Source organism: Garra rufa, chromosome 5 (assembly GCF_049309525.1).
Source record: "Garra rufa chromosome 5, GarRuf1.0, whole genome shotgun sequence".
Classification (NCBI taxonomy): Eukaryota; Metazoa; Chordata; class Actinopteri; order Cypriniformes; family Cyprinidae; genus Garra; species Garra rufa.
In genome coordinates this window covers 36,094,581-36,111,642 of record NC_133365.1, presented here as the reverse complement: position 1 = coordinate 36,111,642, position 17,062 = coordinate 36,094,581, and the positions used below count along the sequence as shown (strand labels likewise).

The 17,062-nt window shown below is 37.5% G+C and overlaps 1 protein-coding gene across 1 annotated transcript in view; it reads left to right on the top strand.

The window, feature by feature from the left end:
* Positions 1-17,062, top strand: part of nsmfb (NMDA receptor synaptonuclear signaling and neuronal migration factor b) — a 48,918-nt gene that overhangs the window by 9,567 nt on the left and 22,289 nt on the right. Inside the window, exons 2-5 of the mRNA XM_073841346.1 lie at positions 5,666-5,727; positions 5,993-6,676; positions 6,782-6,854; positions 9,242-9,247. Of these exons, the coding sequence (XP_073697447.1) occupies positions 5,666-5,727; positions 5,993-6,676; positions 6,782-6,854; positions 9,242-9,247 (825 nt within the window). The remainder of the gene's footprint in view (positions 1-5,665; positions 5,728-5,992; positions 6,677-6,781; positions 6,855-9,241; positions 9,248-17,062) is intronic.

The window sequence follows — 17,062 nt, the reverse complement described above, 5'->3', positions numbered from 1 at the left end:
TGAAAAGATGGAACTCAAAATCATACAGTCACTGTTGGAAAGGGTTCAAATACACAAAAATGCTGAAAAACAAAAACACAGAATTTGAGGGAACTGAAGGATTTTTCTGAAAGTCAGTTGGCAGTTTAACTGTTCAGGACATACAAGGGACTCATGAACAATTATCATTAAACAAACAATCAAGTGTATGTAAACTTTGGAACGGGGTAATTTTTATAAATTCAACTCTTATTTTCTCTTGTGGAGTGTGGACTATATGTAAATGTCTTTTATATGAAAAATCTTATTCAGGTCAGTACTAAATAAAAAAAAAAGATGCATTTTGTACAAATAATTAACATTTTGCAAATTCTTTTATCAGGAATTATATAATATACGTATGTACATATCGTAAATTAATGTTGTTTGTGTGTAGTTAGCAAAACCAACAATTGATAGTTGATAAAGAGCCAATTTAAAGGTAGGACCTGATTTTTCACAACATTGGTTGTAAAAACAAAAATTTTATAAGACATAAATCTACAAAGATTTATATAGAGAAAATTTTCGACTAGGCCGGCCCATTTAAGCACCGAATTCTGGCGTATTGCCCTCAGACACCCACTTCACCTATCTATTTCACATTCACAGCAGTTTTACGGGATTGCTCCGTCTCTGAGTTCCGCCCGGCAATCACATTGAAAATGATTTGTGTCCTAGCAGGGAACTTTTTCCCAGCAGCCTTGTGCGTTGTACTTTCTTCTCTGCCGCCAACCGCCCCATTCCATTACTCCTGCTATCAACCTAACCACACATCTCCTCACTGACTAAAAGCCGAATGTGTTATTTTAAGAGCAGCAAGTCAGTAAAATCGTAACACAACATGCTGTGGGTTTTGATGAGTCAGCATAGGTCCGGTGCTCTCTTTTACTTTCAGTCCACCTCTGCCCTCTCGGCCCATCACACTTTAAAACTCTTATAGGTTGTGTTTACTCCAGGCGCTGTGGAGTGAGGCATTGAGAAGAATGATGAGAAAGTGATTGGACGATTCCGCCCTGCACCAATCTTCCCATCTGTTAGAAGAGTTTGTTGAGTGAGAAGAGAAAGAGAGAGAGATGCACATGCTGGCTAGTATTTAATTATTTAAAGTGTCGTTGCAGGAAAGCATGGCTACTCCAACAACAGAACCATCCCGTTTCCCAGCATCCCTAGAGAGGTGTCAAGACTGCACAGTTTGGCAAGCACATGCTGATTATGGGTTTGCGTGCTTGTGGAGGTGCTTGTCAGTTCATCTACGTGCATTTATGTAGCGTCCACGTTTCTCAAAGTGCAGGGATGGAAGTGGGCATCAGTGCATTTAAGCATTTTACAATCTACATATTTAGTGCACTTGTGTGGGAAGGCATCATTAGCTGGGAACTGAATTAAAGACAAGGAGAGTGAAACCAGTTTGGTGCTATTTTTCATTTGTACATGGTAGTTGGTTTACTCCCTCAGCGTATGCAAGTAATTAGGCTGCATTAGTTGTGTTCTCGCTGTGCCACACAGAAGGGGAATACTGTGTAAATCTTTCCCATGGTTAAGAGGTGGAGTGATGCATTTGATAATGGAATCTGGCTGCTCTTTGAATGCATTAATGATTTGTGTAAATCATCTATGCTTATTGTAAGGGCCATCGAAAGTGCACATGCATCCAATTTTGCTTTTTAAAAGACTTCGGCATTTTGGAAGCCATTTTTAGTAGCATAACCACTCACACACTTTGCATAAAGGTCATCCTGTTGGTTAAACGAGAGGAAGGTATGGCAATGTAGGACACAGAGGTCTTTGTTAAGAAGCAGAAATGGTTCTACTCAAAGCTGTTTCCTTTTTCCTTTATAAGCAACTTATCATCCTGGCTATGCTTCCTGACTTCTGAGCTATCTCTCCCTCTATTTATATAGCAAGTCATAAGGGGGCCATGTTCTTGTGCCAGAGAAGCTGAGTGACCTCATGCTGGAAGCCGACTGTATGCATCTACATTTCATTCAGTGCTTTACACCTCATTGCTCAGAGAAGTTATGGGATGTTTCTGCATTTTTCTGAAAGCTTCTGCAGGTGTGGTAGCCCAGTTTAAATTAGAGCCACATTTTGTGACATTATCTCCTAATGTTTCTCATTTTCACTTTTGGATGTGGGAAATAGACTGAGTTAGACCTGTTTTATGTTTTGTGAAGAGGAAAAGCCAGTGTTTAGTCTTGACTGCACATGTCACACACTGTTCCAGTGAGGGATATGGTCAGAGTCGAATTTTAAAGTGGACATTATATTTAAAGTTGAAGCCATAAATCACTCAATCACATTAGTGGTCAAGGGCAGAATCTAAAATTGCTTTAAAAAGTTAGTGGTCTGTAAATGTCTCTCTGTAACACTTTAGGATAGAAAGTTTCACAGATACATGAAATATGGAAGCTGTTAGCAGTATTATCATGAAAAACGATCTGCTTGTTAAGACATGATATATCGAATACTGTTTCCAGGTCCAAGCTTCTGTGCCATTTCAAGTGAGAAATCTTAGCAGCCTTTTTTGAGTACTGATCTTTTATGGCACACCTTTAAGCTAGGCTTTTAAAAGCTTATGGCTTAATATAACGTAAATGATGACTCTAACTGAAATCTATGAAACCTATGAAAGAGTTATGTTATTTAAAAAATCCACATTGTTTTAGACACATTTTGGAATATGGGGGGCTCCATTATTTTAGTTAGAGGTCGACCGATATTGGTTTTTACCGATACCGATAGCTAGGTTGGACCACACTTGCCGATACCGATTAATTAACCGATAGTTTTTGAAAATGGACACTGATAGGCAACTAATTTTTTTTAAAAGTACTAAACCATACTTTGTAAATGAATAAAAATAATAATATAATTATATATTGATCATTAAAGTTATTTCATAGTTCATTAATGTTAACAAAATAAACTTCAAAATTTAACAATATATCAGTAAATGTTGAAATTAATACTCTAACAAGGAACAACTCTTCTATTCTCCAGCTTTCATCAATCTTAGTTGATGTTACAAATGGGCTCATTGTAAAGGAGTGGGAATCTTTACATTTTAACAATATGTAAAATTGCAGTTTTCAGTACTGCCATCTTAAGATTCAATTTAATTAGATTTTATATCAAATTTATTTCGTGCAGAATTTACTTTATTTTTTATATAAGCAGGCTACTTTTTAAAACAATAGACAGTGACATAGACAGTGGCTGCTTTAACAGGCTTCAATGAATGCACAGATCTATTTAGATATATCAGATGTTTTTTTCCTGCTCTGAAAACATAACTGACTGTGTGTACTGTACATCAGTTTCGTATAAAAGTATTCGAAAATGCAAGTGCATTTAACCACATTTGCAACTGAGCTTTTTAGTACGAACAAACACAAAGAGCAAGTGAAAGTCTTCCAGTGCGCGAGTTTTGTCTATCTAATAGTACTCCCTTACAAACGACAGAAATGAAGCCATATCTAAAGTGAAACACTGGAAGCACACACGTGTCTCATAGTGCAAATTCTGTGCGATGAAGCCCACCGCGTCTCTAGCGCGCACACGTGCCATATGCGGGGAAAAACACAAGCTCATTGAAGAGAGGATTGCGATGCGTCGGAGAATCCATTTTTCACCCACCCTTAATGAAACCGGACAAAAGTGCAGCACTGCGTTGCGTGGACAACTCGCAGGTATCACACACACACACACACACACACACACACACGCACACAGGACTCATCGCGTGTAGTTCAAGGGGAAGTCTAACACAGTTTATTTAATCCCCAAACAGGCAAATGTTTACTTCAAGAATGATAAAAAAGCGGCAAAGATTAGTTTAAACAACAGATCAAACGAAAAGAGAAAGAGCGATATATATATATTGTTGTAGCCATTTAAGATTTTTTTCTGTTTTACATTATGTTTAAATATTATTTGTTTGTGTTTTGTTTCAGTTCAATCTGTTTATTACGAAAGAAGTTTGTGTAATTTGTAAATGTCATAAAGGACATGGTATGAATTGGACGGCAATACGCCGGGAGAGTTTGAGAGGGTCATACACAATTTTTTGACAATTTCGTACGTTTTTATTTGTGGAAAAATCCCTTCTTAAACGAATTTCGTTTTGTATAATTTTTATCTTAATTTTTAATACATATTTTTGTTGATCAGTTATTAAAATCAAATAAGAACAAGGAAAACTGGCATTGTGAAATAAAGTGCGTAACTGCCATGCTTCCACAGCCTGAAGAAAAGGCTAAAACATAAATTATAGCTCTATGAAGCATACAGACTTTATTAGAGCTACAGAAATACAAACGTTCTGCTTAAATGCACAATACTTAATCTTCCAGCCCAGGGTCAAGTCTTTATGAACATTAACAACGATTTTGGGACAGATTTGATGTAATGTAAAACTATGAATGGCACGCTGTGGCGCAGCAGGATTTCAGTCGGCTAAATGAACACAGTTTTCTTTCTTACATCATGTCTTTAAATCTGCAACTTTGCTGGCTAACAATATGACCAGCTTGACATAAACCAACGCAAATATATGGTAACAATCCTGACATTAAACATTGGTGTCGGACTTAACCTCTCATACTCTATGACAGCGGAGCAGAGCGTGTGCCGCTTCAGCAAAGAATGCAACCCGGAAAAACTATCGGCAAGGATTTTTGCCTTATGGATACATCGGTCGACCTCTAATTTTAGTGACGTGAAATGGTTGCACTTGGTGATACACAGCTCTGAAAATAAAATATGATGCCACGTTGTGTGGCCTTTGGTTGCAATTTTCAGTTTTTACTGCTTTCCTAGCGATAAGAAGGGGAGAAAAGAATCGAAAGATGCATGTGGAGGAATAAAACTTCTTTAAGACATGCGTCTTCGTTCTCTCCACTTTAGCCCTGATGCCTTTGAGGCTTTTAGTAGACCACAGCTACTGAAAGAGCTTACAAATGGCAGAGACAAGAAACGCTAGATGCCTTCCTTGCAGGGTGTAATCATTCTGATGCTTGTCTTGGCACCGCAGCCACTGAAGAAGTTTCTCAGTATTATTTCACTCAATATCCGGCAGCGTTTAGACTCCTTGTGGGGAAAAATCAATGGTATGTCATTTGGTTTAAGCTTATATCCATCGCCCCCTGAAAGTTCTTTCAGTAGCTTTGGTAGCATATCAGCATTTTCACATAATCAAAATAATTGTGCCTCTCTTATAGTGGATGTGGATTTTTTAAAATAGCGTAAATCTTTCATGGGTTTTCTACTACATATTTCAGTAAAAGACATTATTTATGTTATATTAAGTCATACAAGTCTTAATACTTGTACCTAATCTTCATGGTGTACAGTGCATTCCCCCTGCACCAGTATTCTAATGATTCAGAAAATATGAATCTGAACGAGATTTCAGTAAAGGTAAAGTTGATTTCATTTGGTAGTACTACATCACACTGTGACTTTAAAATAGCACTATTTGTTGTTTGTTTTTGGAAGAGTATTTATACACAGAAACTGATGTGTGACATCAGACTTTACAACTGGAGTAGGAATGACTACTGAGAGCAGCAGCATGTGAAAGTAGATCAAAGCAGAAAGCTCTGTCTCCATTTTTTGATTTGGTCTCCTGTTTGTCTCTCTGCAGAGCAGCTCGAGCATTTGGAGAGTACCTTTCTCACACGCAACCTGAGAACCGCAACGGATCAGGTTAGGTCCATTCCACCTCATTCCCTACCTTCATTTGTCCTCAAGTCTTTTGTCTCCTCCAGTTTGCCTGTTCTACAATTTGTGAAGTGCTTGAGTGTATTAGTATTTGCCGCATTGTCCTTTAGTTAATTAATAACATTAATTCCACTTCTGTCCACTCATCCTTTAATTGATCATTACCAGAGAGCTTTATTGGCACCTGTTGCTTTGCAGTGACAAGATGAAAAATCTGTTTATCTTGGTCTCTTTTTGTCTCTCACTCCAGATCATTTGCTATCTGACACGTTCATTGGTCAAGACACAGACTCCCCAGACATCAGCCGACTGAACAACAACAACAGCCTCCAGCCATACTCCCAACACACTCTCATAGTCAAGCCCAGTCCAGAAGAAGTTCAGCCAGGCAGCCAGTCTGCGCCCCTTCCTACCAGTTCCAAGCGCCGTCTCTCCGTAGAACGCAGCCTTTCTTCTGAGGACCAGCATCATCAAAAGTGTGCAGAGAGCTCTTTGAAGCCAGCACGCGTCTACACCATTACTAGAGAGCGAGATATGCTTGGAGGCCAGGAAAGCAAGGAGAGCCTGGAGCTAGAGGTGCTGAAGAGGACCACAGACCCACCCAAAGCCAACGCTCCTTCCAGTTTACATGGCAGCCATCATCGTGGAAGCCAACATCGTGGAAACAACGGGCCTACCCACCAGCATCACTACAGCCATGCGCCTCTGACGCAACCTCTGCAGAGCTCAGGGAGCGCCCATAACATTCGGGATTGGGGGTCGAGGCGGAGCAGGTCGAGAGAGGATTGCACGCCGGATTGTGTGGCCTGCATTCGGCCACATTGCCAGAGCCAGCGCTCTCTAGATCTTGAGACGTCACCTCATGGTGGTGGCAAACAGCACAAGAAGCTGGAGAGGATGTACAGCGAGGACCGCGTGTCCTCTGAAGATCGAGGTGAGGAGATCACCGTCACTGAATGTTGGTTTACTGGTTTGTTCATTGTGTGATTTCCACTGTACCTGTTACCTTTGCTGAGGCTGTTTTTTTTTTCTTTTGCAGAGGATCATTCAAACAGCTGGTTCCCTAAAGAGAACATGTTCAGTTTTCAGACTGCGACCACCACCATGCAAGCGTGAGTAAACATGGGAATTGATTGCATCAAGCCTCTTCCTCCATCCTTCTGTTTCCTCTTGAGTAGGGCTGGTCTGTGAAGCAGACGTGTAATCTAACTATTCTGACTCATGCATGTGGGAGGACAGGAGGTATTCTTTCTCTCTCTCCTTCGCTTCCTTGTTCTTTCTTTCTTTCTTTCTTTCTTTCTTTCTTTCTTTCTTTCTTTCTTTCTTTCTTTCTTTCTCTCTTTTTACCACCTTCTCCTCTGTCTTTGGCTTTTGTTTCTTCCTCTTTTCTCCCTTTCTTTTACTTCAATTTGTGTTCATTTGCCTCTAAATCTTTCTGTTTCCTTTCTTTTCTCATATCCTTCTTAATTCTGTTTCCCTTCTTCGTTCTTTTTCTCTTTCTTCTTTTACTTTCTCCTTTCCTGTTTTATCTTTTTCTCGTTCCATTTCTTTAACTTTTTCTTTGCTTTTTTGTTTTCTTTTCCTCTTTCTTTCCCCCTTTTTATTCTATTTCGTATTTTTCTTCTTTTCTTTCCATTTCTTTTTCCCTTTCTCTTTCTCTTTGCCTTTCTTATTCTCTTTTCCCTTCTACTTTCCCTTTATTCTCTTTCTTTGACTCTTTCCCTTTCTCTTTCTTCTTGTCTCCTGCCTCTTCCTCTCTTTCCTGTTCTTTCCATTCCTGTTTCCTCTCCCCTTTCTTTTTGCTTTTTTCCTTCCTTTTTCTTTTTCTTTCTTTCATGTTCTTTTCATTCTTGTTTCCCTTCCTTTTTCAATTTTGCTACTTCCTTTTTTAGATCCTCTTTTTCCTCTTCTTCAGTTTCCTGTGTCTCTGGCTTTTTGTTCCTTCTCTTTTCTCCCTTTCTTTTTCTTTCAGTTTCTGTTCCTTGTCTCTTTATCTTTTTTTGTTCTGTTTTTATTTATCTTCCTCTTTCTCATTGCTTCCTTCCTTCATTCTTTCTTTTTGGTTTTTCCCTTTCTTCCCCTTTTTTCAATTGCTCTTTCTTTTCTCTTTCTCTCTCTTTTTATTTCTGTTTCCCTTCCTTTTTCTTTTTTGGCACCTTCTTTCTTTTCCTGATCCTTTTTTTCCTTCTTCAACTTCCTCTCTCTCTGGCTTTTGTCTCTCTCGTTTCTTCCATTCTTTTTATTTAAATTTCTGTTCCTTTATCTCCTCATCTTTCTGTTTGTGTTTCCCCTCTTCCCCTCATTGCCTCCTCACTTCTTTTTCTTTTCCTTTTTCTTTCTTTCTCGTCTTCTTTCACATTCTTTCTTTTCCTTTGTCTTTTCATCTTTCTTTCTCTTTCCATTTCTGTTTCCCTTCCTCTTTGTCTTTGCTTTCTTTATTTTCATTCCTCGTCTTCTTTTTCTTCCTCCTTTTCTTTCCATTTTCTTTTTTCCCTTTATCATTCTCTTTGCCTTCTTCATTCTCTTTTCTCTTTCTAATTTCACTTTATTCTCTTTCTTTGCCTCTTCCTCTTTCTTTTTGTCCCCTTCCTCTTTTCCTACACTCAACCCAGCTTTGGGTCAAATGTGGACAATGGACTTAAAATTTAACCCAAGTTGGGTTAGTCCTTATTTGACCCCAGGTTGGGTTGCAACAACCCAGCATTTTTAGAGTGCATCCTCTTTTTTTCCTTTTTCCCATTATTTAATTCCTGTTCCCCATTCTCTTTCTCTTTGCCTTCTGTGTTTTCTTTCTTTCATTTATTCTTTCTTTTCTAATTCTATCCTGTTTCCTATCTTCTCTTTCTTTTGTTCTTCAACTTTTCAGTCGAGTGAATTTGGGCTCCATTATTCTCTGTGCACAGACGCTCTCGCTCAGCCTGACTGCTTAATTATCACCTGTCGGGCAGAAGTCTTAATCACAGAGCCCACTGGCTGAGCCCCCCTACTGGGGTGCAGTCCACCTCCCTCCAGCCGACATGCTTGTTGTCTTCCCCCTCAACCTCACTATGCCCTCCCACCTCATCATCTGGTGTCACTTCTCCTTGCCTTTCCCCTCCCACTGTATCCCTCTCTCTGTCTATGAATACTTTGCTATCTCTGCAGCTACTTAATTCACTTTCTCTTCTGACTTATTCATTTTCCTTTTTGCTGGTTTCTAATTGACACCACTTCAGAATCCTTTCAATTTGTGTGAAATGTCAGTGTTTTCTCCTGTGGTTGGCTGTAGGTATGCCGCTTTTTTGTGATAATTGACTGTAATAGGTGGTGATAAAGCACTTGGTGAACCTTTCATAAGACCTGATCCAGTGTTTACAGAATATTTAAAAAAATACTCTGTATTTCCTGCATACCTTACCTTTTTTCTGGCTTTTTATGTGTTTTCTTATGATGGTTAAAGCACCTGCACTCTGTTTCCTTTTTTTATCTTTTTTATTATGCCTTTTCCTTGGCTCCACAGAATATCGTGAGTATTTCTTTCTCATTAGCCCACTATTTTAAAAACTCAACACTTCACTCCATCCCCACCTTCCGCTCCTCTGTGCTACTGCCTCTCCTGTCCTGTGTTAACTCTCACTCCACCAGCATTAGACAGAGTGTTTGAAGTTATGAAGGAACTCTGTCTCACACAGCACAAATACTGCTCACAATACACCAAAACCAATTGTGAGTAACAGCTTGGTATCGCTAATCACATTTCAACTGCCTGACTGTTTGTTGTACTACTATGGTGGCCTGACCTTTGCAGTTTTCTGTTTTTTAACCACAAATTAGTTACCAAAGCTCCATTCCAAACCTAGAGAGATGTCTTGCTGTTCATTGCTGACATCCTAACTGAAATGGAAACTTGTAATTGACTGATCTAGAACATTCTTCGTATGCAACTCTGAATACCACATAAATGGCAGTGTTTTAATAGTACAAATGATACTCCATTCTTATTTATTGTAAATATGTCTAAAAGAAACCAATGCAAAATAACACGTAAGGACCATAACATAAAACATTTTCATGCATGCTGATAACACTTACATAAAAATAATACTGTAGTGTCTAAATCACCTTGGGCAGACACATACAGTTTTTAATTGGATAAAATGTAATTATCAAGTTAAACTGTATCTTAAAGGGGACATCGGATGTCCATTTTCCACAAGTTGATATGATTCTTTAGGGTCTTCATGAAATGTCTGCAACATACTTTGGTTAAAATTCCTGAATGGTCATTAAAAAATGCCCTTTTTACCTTGTCAAAAACAGCTCTGTGCATGTCAATGCATGTCTCTTTAAATGATAATGAAATACTGCTCACTCCGCCCCTCTCTTTTGTTTTTTTGTGTATTTGGTAGCACGATACCATTAAAAATAAAACTAACCTACTGTGTCCTCAGTGGCTCTTGTTAAAAACAGCTCTGTTCACAGCAACCTATTTCAATGCATGGCTCTTTAAATGATAATGAGCTACTGCTCACTCCACCCCTCTTCCTTTTGTTTTGTGTATTTGGTGGCACGTTACCATTAAAAATAAAGCTAATCAACTAATCAAATGCGTACTCAGTGGCTCTGTTGTCGGGAGAAAACAAAGACTCTTATGTTCACTTTTACATCCAACTACGTAACACCTAATGTGCTAATGAGACATTGTTGTCGCTACAGCTGCTCGAGCACAGAGAAAATGGCGGACAGCATACAACTGGCTGAGGGTGGAAATATGCTAATATTTCAGTCTGTCAGTGGTTGTGGGCGGGGCCTTAAATCAAAACAGCTTGATAATTGAGACTGTTTAGGTTTTTTGGGGGTTTAAAAAAAGGAGTGAATGGATTTTTATCATTGTAGGGTGGCTGTGTCCACACATTGCTGAGACACATTTATATGCAAACGCCATGTAAAAGTGAATTTCGAATCCGATGTCTCCTTTAAAAACAGAGGTAAGAGAGCAGAAAAATGTGCCTACCAACCTTTAGGAATAGTATTGGAGCCAGCCCAATATGCCAGGAGTCTGCCTACGATTTCCTAAAATAAGATCTAGGTAGACAGTTGACTAGATTTTGGAACAGAGCTTGTGTTTTGACTATAATGCAGGGTATATTTTTAAAAATATGACAAAATGGTGGACTGGCCCTGTTAGGAGGGATATGGTGATTGCTGCCATCACTATGTTGAATATTGCACACAAAATATATAAATATAGCCCGAATATACCCCAGAAAAGTCACTCATCTCAAGATTTGCACGCAGTGTTCCAAGACCGTCGCCAATCTGTCAAAGCTCTGAAGGATTTCAGGATGCAGTCACATTGACACATCCACATGCAATTACGTGCGCACACACACTGTCAGAACATAGCTTTGTCATTAACCTCATCTGCTGAGGACAGGGGTTTGATTTAACATCAGCTGTGACTGTGAGTAATGATGGCTGTACCTTCTGTCACCCTGTGAAAAACAATAGATGCACAGCCAATATGATAAGAACTTCGACAAAGATGTTACAGCTTTCTGTGAACTTATCCTCTGTGCTGGTTGGTGACTGAGTGTCTGTTACACTTGACTTCGCTCTGTGGTTGTAGTGTGTGTACGTGCCTGTAGTGTTTCGTTGACCTGTGGGTGGTGATCACCTTATGTGGTTTGAACCTTCCTAGCCTTTCTAGGTTTTTCCCCCCTTGCACCGTTTCCTTTGCACACACACACACACACACCTACACCCACAGCTTGTAACACTGTGACCGGTCCCAGCAGGGCGTTTCGTGGAATTGCAGAGAGAAAGAGGAGGAAAAGAGAGCAAGAGGCCACCGCACTGATGGAGAGGTACTGTCTATTGCCCCTATGTCCTGTGTCACAGCCTTTCTCTCAACACACACACACATAGAATGAGACCATGCAGAGATGGTGTTTGTGTTTCGTGTTGTCCTGTGTTAGTGTAGTGTTATGGTGCGTGTATCCCCTCAGATCTTTACTCCACAATTCAATTCTGCACACTACACATGAGGATCTGTTTTTCGTTCATGGTACACTTCCCTGTGGAGTCGTGATGCTAGGCTTACCAAGCAGAAAGCCAGCAGCAATGTATTGATCTAATCCCAGGGATTTCTATGAAAGCCAGTTTCCACTTCAGAGTAAATAATAAAGGTGGCTATTGTAAAAAATTAAGTTCAAGATAAGAAATTAAGTCACAATTGTTAGATACAGTTGAAGTCATTTAAAGAATCTGCAAAATGTTAATTATTTTACCAAAGTAAGAGGGATCATATAAAATGCATGTTATTTTTATTAAGTACTGAACTGAATAAGATATTTAACATAACAGACATTTACATATAGTCCACAAAAGAAAATAATAGTTGAATGACATTCAGAAGTTTACAAACACTTGATCCTTAATACTGTGTTGTTACCTGAATGACCCACAGTTGTTTTTCTGAACCGTTAAACTGCTGGATGTTTTTCAGAAAAATCCTTCAGGTTTTTGAATATGAAGATCAGGGTAAATTTAACTTACTTTGTCTTCAGGGAAACATCTTCTGTATCTTCTGAAGGGCAGTACTAAAAAAAAAAAAAAAAAAAAAATATATATATATATATATATATATATATATATATGATATTTAGGCAAAATAAGAAAAATGTACACATCTTCATTCTGTTCAAAAATTACGCCCTGACTTTTAATGCATCGTGTTTTCTTCTGAAGCATCAGTGTCAGTGAGCGTTTGATCCCTCTGTAGTAGTTGCATATGAGACCCTCAGTTGTCCTCCGTGTCAAAAGATGCATCTCAAAATCATAGTCATTGTTGGAAAGGGTTCAAATACACAAAATGCTGAAAAAAAAAAGAATTCAGGTAACAACATTATTTTAATATATTCAGTATTAAGAATCAAGTGTATGTAAACTTTTGAACGGGGTCAATTTTTTTTTTTTATAAATTCAACTTTTCTCTTGTGGACTATATGTAATTGTCTTATGTGAATTATGTGAAATATATTATTCAGGTCAGAGGTCAGTCCCTAATAAAAAATAACATTTTGTGTGATTCCTCTCATTTTGGTAAAATTAACATTTTGCAGATTTTTCAAGGTGTATGTAAACTTTTGACTTCAACTGTATACACTTCCCTTTAGGGATTCCGTAATACAAGTCGTTTCTTATTTCTGACTAAAATATGCTGCTCAAATATTGTTGTAACTAACTTTTTCATATTTGGTAGGCTTGTTGTCTGGGTCAGAGGTGACATGTTTATTTTTCTATCATGGTGTTTTTTTTCTGTCAACAGAGCTATTGATATTTCTAACCCCCAAACCTAACCCTCACACAAATGTATGTTTATTAAGCCATTTGCTGGTCTTCGCAAAAGTAATTTCAGGTTTTACTGCCTTTGAATGAAGGTAAAACCTTGACCCCTTACACACGTACACAAAGTACCTGGGTGTATGTGTGTGTGTGTCTGTCTGTGTTTGGCTGCTTGGATCAATAGGTCAATCAAATCACCAAAGGTGCAGTGCCAGGAGTGTGTTAGTCGATACAGCTGACAACTGAACACTTTCGGAGTTTCACTTATCGGCCTAGTGTCACGCAGAACATTAATGACGTGCGCCATGAATAACTCAACACCAAATCTCATTCCGCTTGGCCGAATTGGCTTACATATTTAAAAACACTTGTTCAGCGGTAAAACCTAATTGGTCTGCTGGCAGATAATCAAAAATGTCTTCCAACATGATTCTCAATTGCTAGAGAGAACTAATGTGCAGTGCTCTGAAGGTAAATTGAAAGGACAGAACTGATTCCCCTCAGCAAAGGTTTAACAGTGTTCAGGTTCCCTGTGGTAATTCAGGGTGTTCTGCAGAACAAAAAACATGGAAAGAGCAGTAGCTTTTAGTGTACTGCGGAGATCCCATGACACTGCTGAACAGCATACTGTAGATGTCTGTGGGAGGGTTGCAGATAATTGGTTGCATCTATTATGATTACAAAACAACTGCACATTAAAAGATGTTCACCCAAAAAACATAATTTTATGTTAAATAATAATAAGTAAAATGGAATGTACATAAGGCGTTTTGTTTTTATACAGTCACACTAAATGCTGACAAAGTATTTCCATATGATTTTATGCTGTTTTTGATGCAATATGAACAGCATCTTATGACGAACATACCAAAATTAAGTGCGTTTATTCTCTAATGATCTTTAGGACCAATGATTTCCGTGATTCAGAAAAACACAGATGGAGTCAAAGAATTCAGTCATAAAAATGAATTTGCTGTATAGCACGGAATGTCACGGAATTAGCCACATTTTGGCTGAATAAATCAAAAGTAGGTCAGTACACTTATATAAAAATTAGGGCCGGGACTCGATTAAAAATTTAATCTAATTAATTAGAGGCTTTGTAATTAATTAATCGAAATTAATCGCATTTTAATCGCATATAAATATTTGACCTGAGAACAGTGAGAAGTAAGTTTTTTTTTATATGGATTTTTATTATACCATTGAATAATGACTGAATACATAAGCTTAAGCAACAAAATATTGTTTATTTTTGTTCAACCAAGTCCAGACAGACCAGTGCAATATTGCCATTAAGTGTAGCAATAGCTCGATGTGATGTGCTGTGGTTTAACGGACGCTCTGTTGCTTAGTTACCTGAATCCTGTCACTGTTTAAACTGCCTTGTCAATCATCACACTTAACATTATCTACATTTCGTTAATTTAATTTCCTACCGTATTAGAGAGAAATTAAGAGGCACGTTCTTTAACGAGTCTTTCATGCCGAGAACTTTTGCTCTTTGTGTTTGCTTAATTATGCATTTAACGTTAATGACCAAACCTATCATTATAAATGTTACTGCACATGGAATATAACGCAGATAACATTTTCAAAATATTTTTATCAGGTTACACACTGATTATTTACACTCAAACCCTTTCTCTACCTGTCCGTTGGTCGCGCATATCCTCCATGTTTGTAGTTTTTTAACACTTTATATGCGTGTTTGTAGTTCTAATCGAATCCTCGTTCACGGCGCAGTGTGTTGTGGGCAATATTAGCCGTAGAGTGTGCATTGATCGTTAAGTAGTAGACCATCCGGGAATCTTTGGAATACTTTTTTAAACATACTACGATTTGGGACATACAATACTATTTAGGACGGACGCAGCTTGTCTGAACGCTAGTTGGTGCTCCAGTATAATCGGTCTGCCGAATCTCATCCAGTGAGAAACGTTCCGCGGTGCAAAACTAAGTGCGATTAAAATGCGTTAAAAAAATTTAACGCGTTATTTTTGTGTAATTTTATTAATCTAAATTAACGCGTTAAAGTCCCGCCTAATAAAAATGCAATATTGACTAATGTCTGTGAATATAAGGTGCACAAAGACTATTTAAATATGAATCCTACATGTTCTTTGTGTCTCTTCGTTTACGCTCGCAGTGTTTTTAGCCTCTGTTGCCTCAAAATATGAGTACATGAACGCATAAACAATCTCTAGAACTGCTCTAAGAGTCACTTCATGAGCATTTTACCATTTCTTTTGAGAAAATCTACTGTCGTATCACATACAAACAGAAACTTAGGTCTTCACAGGAACCTGTCAAAATAAAAGTTTGGTTTAAATTGAAGAAACGGTGACAGAAATGTATTATATTGTAATGATAGTACTACTACTAATAAATGATTATTATAACATTGTTATTTTAAAGGAATATTTACAGACAAATAATTTACAATAAGTTATTTAACCAAAAAAATCTAAATACACAACATGGTATTTCTAAAAAAAATAAAATAAGAATAAATTATTTTTTATATAAAATCAATTAACTAGAGAGGCTTTTGATTATTACAATTTAAATGAAACCATTAAAATGGAATCCAGAAAATAACTGGAAAACACAGAATTTGGTAAAAAAAATTAAAACTGAATAAAAAAATTGTAAAGAAAAAAATGTTAAAAACATTTAACAAAATTGATGATAATTTGTGTAACTTGAGATATTTGTGTGATTATTTTTTTTAATTTAACCATTGAAACAGAGTCTAAAAAAATTAAAATGGAAAAAGAGGAATTCAGTAAAAACTAAATTTGTAAAAAAAATTTAAAAGTTGTTCACTTCCAGAAAAAAAATTAACAGATAATTGACTCGCCCCCCTTGTCATCCAAGATAATCATGTCTTTCTTTCTTCAGTCGTAAAAAAAAAGTTTTTTTTTTTTTTTGGAAAAATATTTCAGGAATTATCTCCATATTGTGGACTTCTGTGGTGCCTGCAAGTTTGAACTTCCAAAATGTAGCTTCAAAGGGCTCTAAACGATCCCAGCCAAGGAAGAAGGGTCATATCTAACGAAACGATGGGTTATTTTTATAAAAAAAAAATATGTACAATTTGTATGCTTTTTAACTTAAAATGCTCGTCTTGTCTAGCTTTGCGTGAACTCTGTGCATTCCGGATCAATACAGTTAGGCATGTCAATAAACTCTAATCTCATTTTCTCTCCAATTTCAAAATCAACATGAACGTGCAAAGGAGGGTCAAACACCCTTTACAAAAAGATAAAACAGTGATGTAGGATGATTCTAAAATTGGAGAAGAAAATGGGAGTTTTTTATCAACATACCCTAAATGTATTCGCATTACATCGCAGAGCTAGACAAGATGAGCATCTGAGGTTAAACTGTAATTTTGTTTTTTAGAAATTAACCAATCGTTTCACTAGATAAGACCCTTCTTCCTCGACTGGGATCAATTAGAGCCATTTGAAGCTGCGTTTAAATGCAGGCACCATAGTCACTATGTAATTTATATTACATATTTATTCATGACTGACAAATTGGATGGCAAGGGGGTTAGTAAAATATCTATAAATTTGTCTTCTGGAAGTGAACTTCTCCTTTAATTGCTTCAACCAAGTCAGCTTGTTGATTGCACAGTTGGATCGGACCTTGGCTGCGTTTCTCAAAAGCATCTTAAGTACATCGTAGACTCATTGAACCAATGGAGCTACGATCAACATAGGCTTACAATGCTTTTGGGAAACGCAGTCCAATTATGAACAAATCATTCTGGTTTTGTGAATGGCATCAGATGATTCAAATGAATGATTCATTCACAAATCAATAGATCAATTTCTATGAATAGACCCAGAGAGGTAGGGCATATGTCAAGATGTTCAGTGAACAACTTGAACAAAGACCTGAAATAGAGTGAATGAGTCATATTGACTACTTTCTGCTTTTCTGTTACTTTTTATGGTGATTTTTTGTTATTTTGGACCTTGAC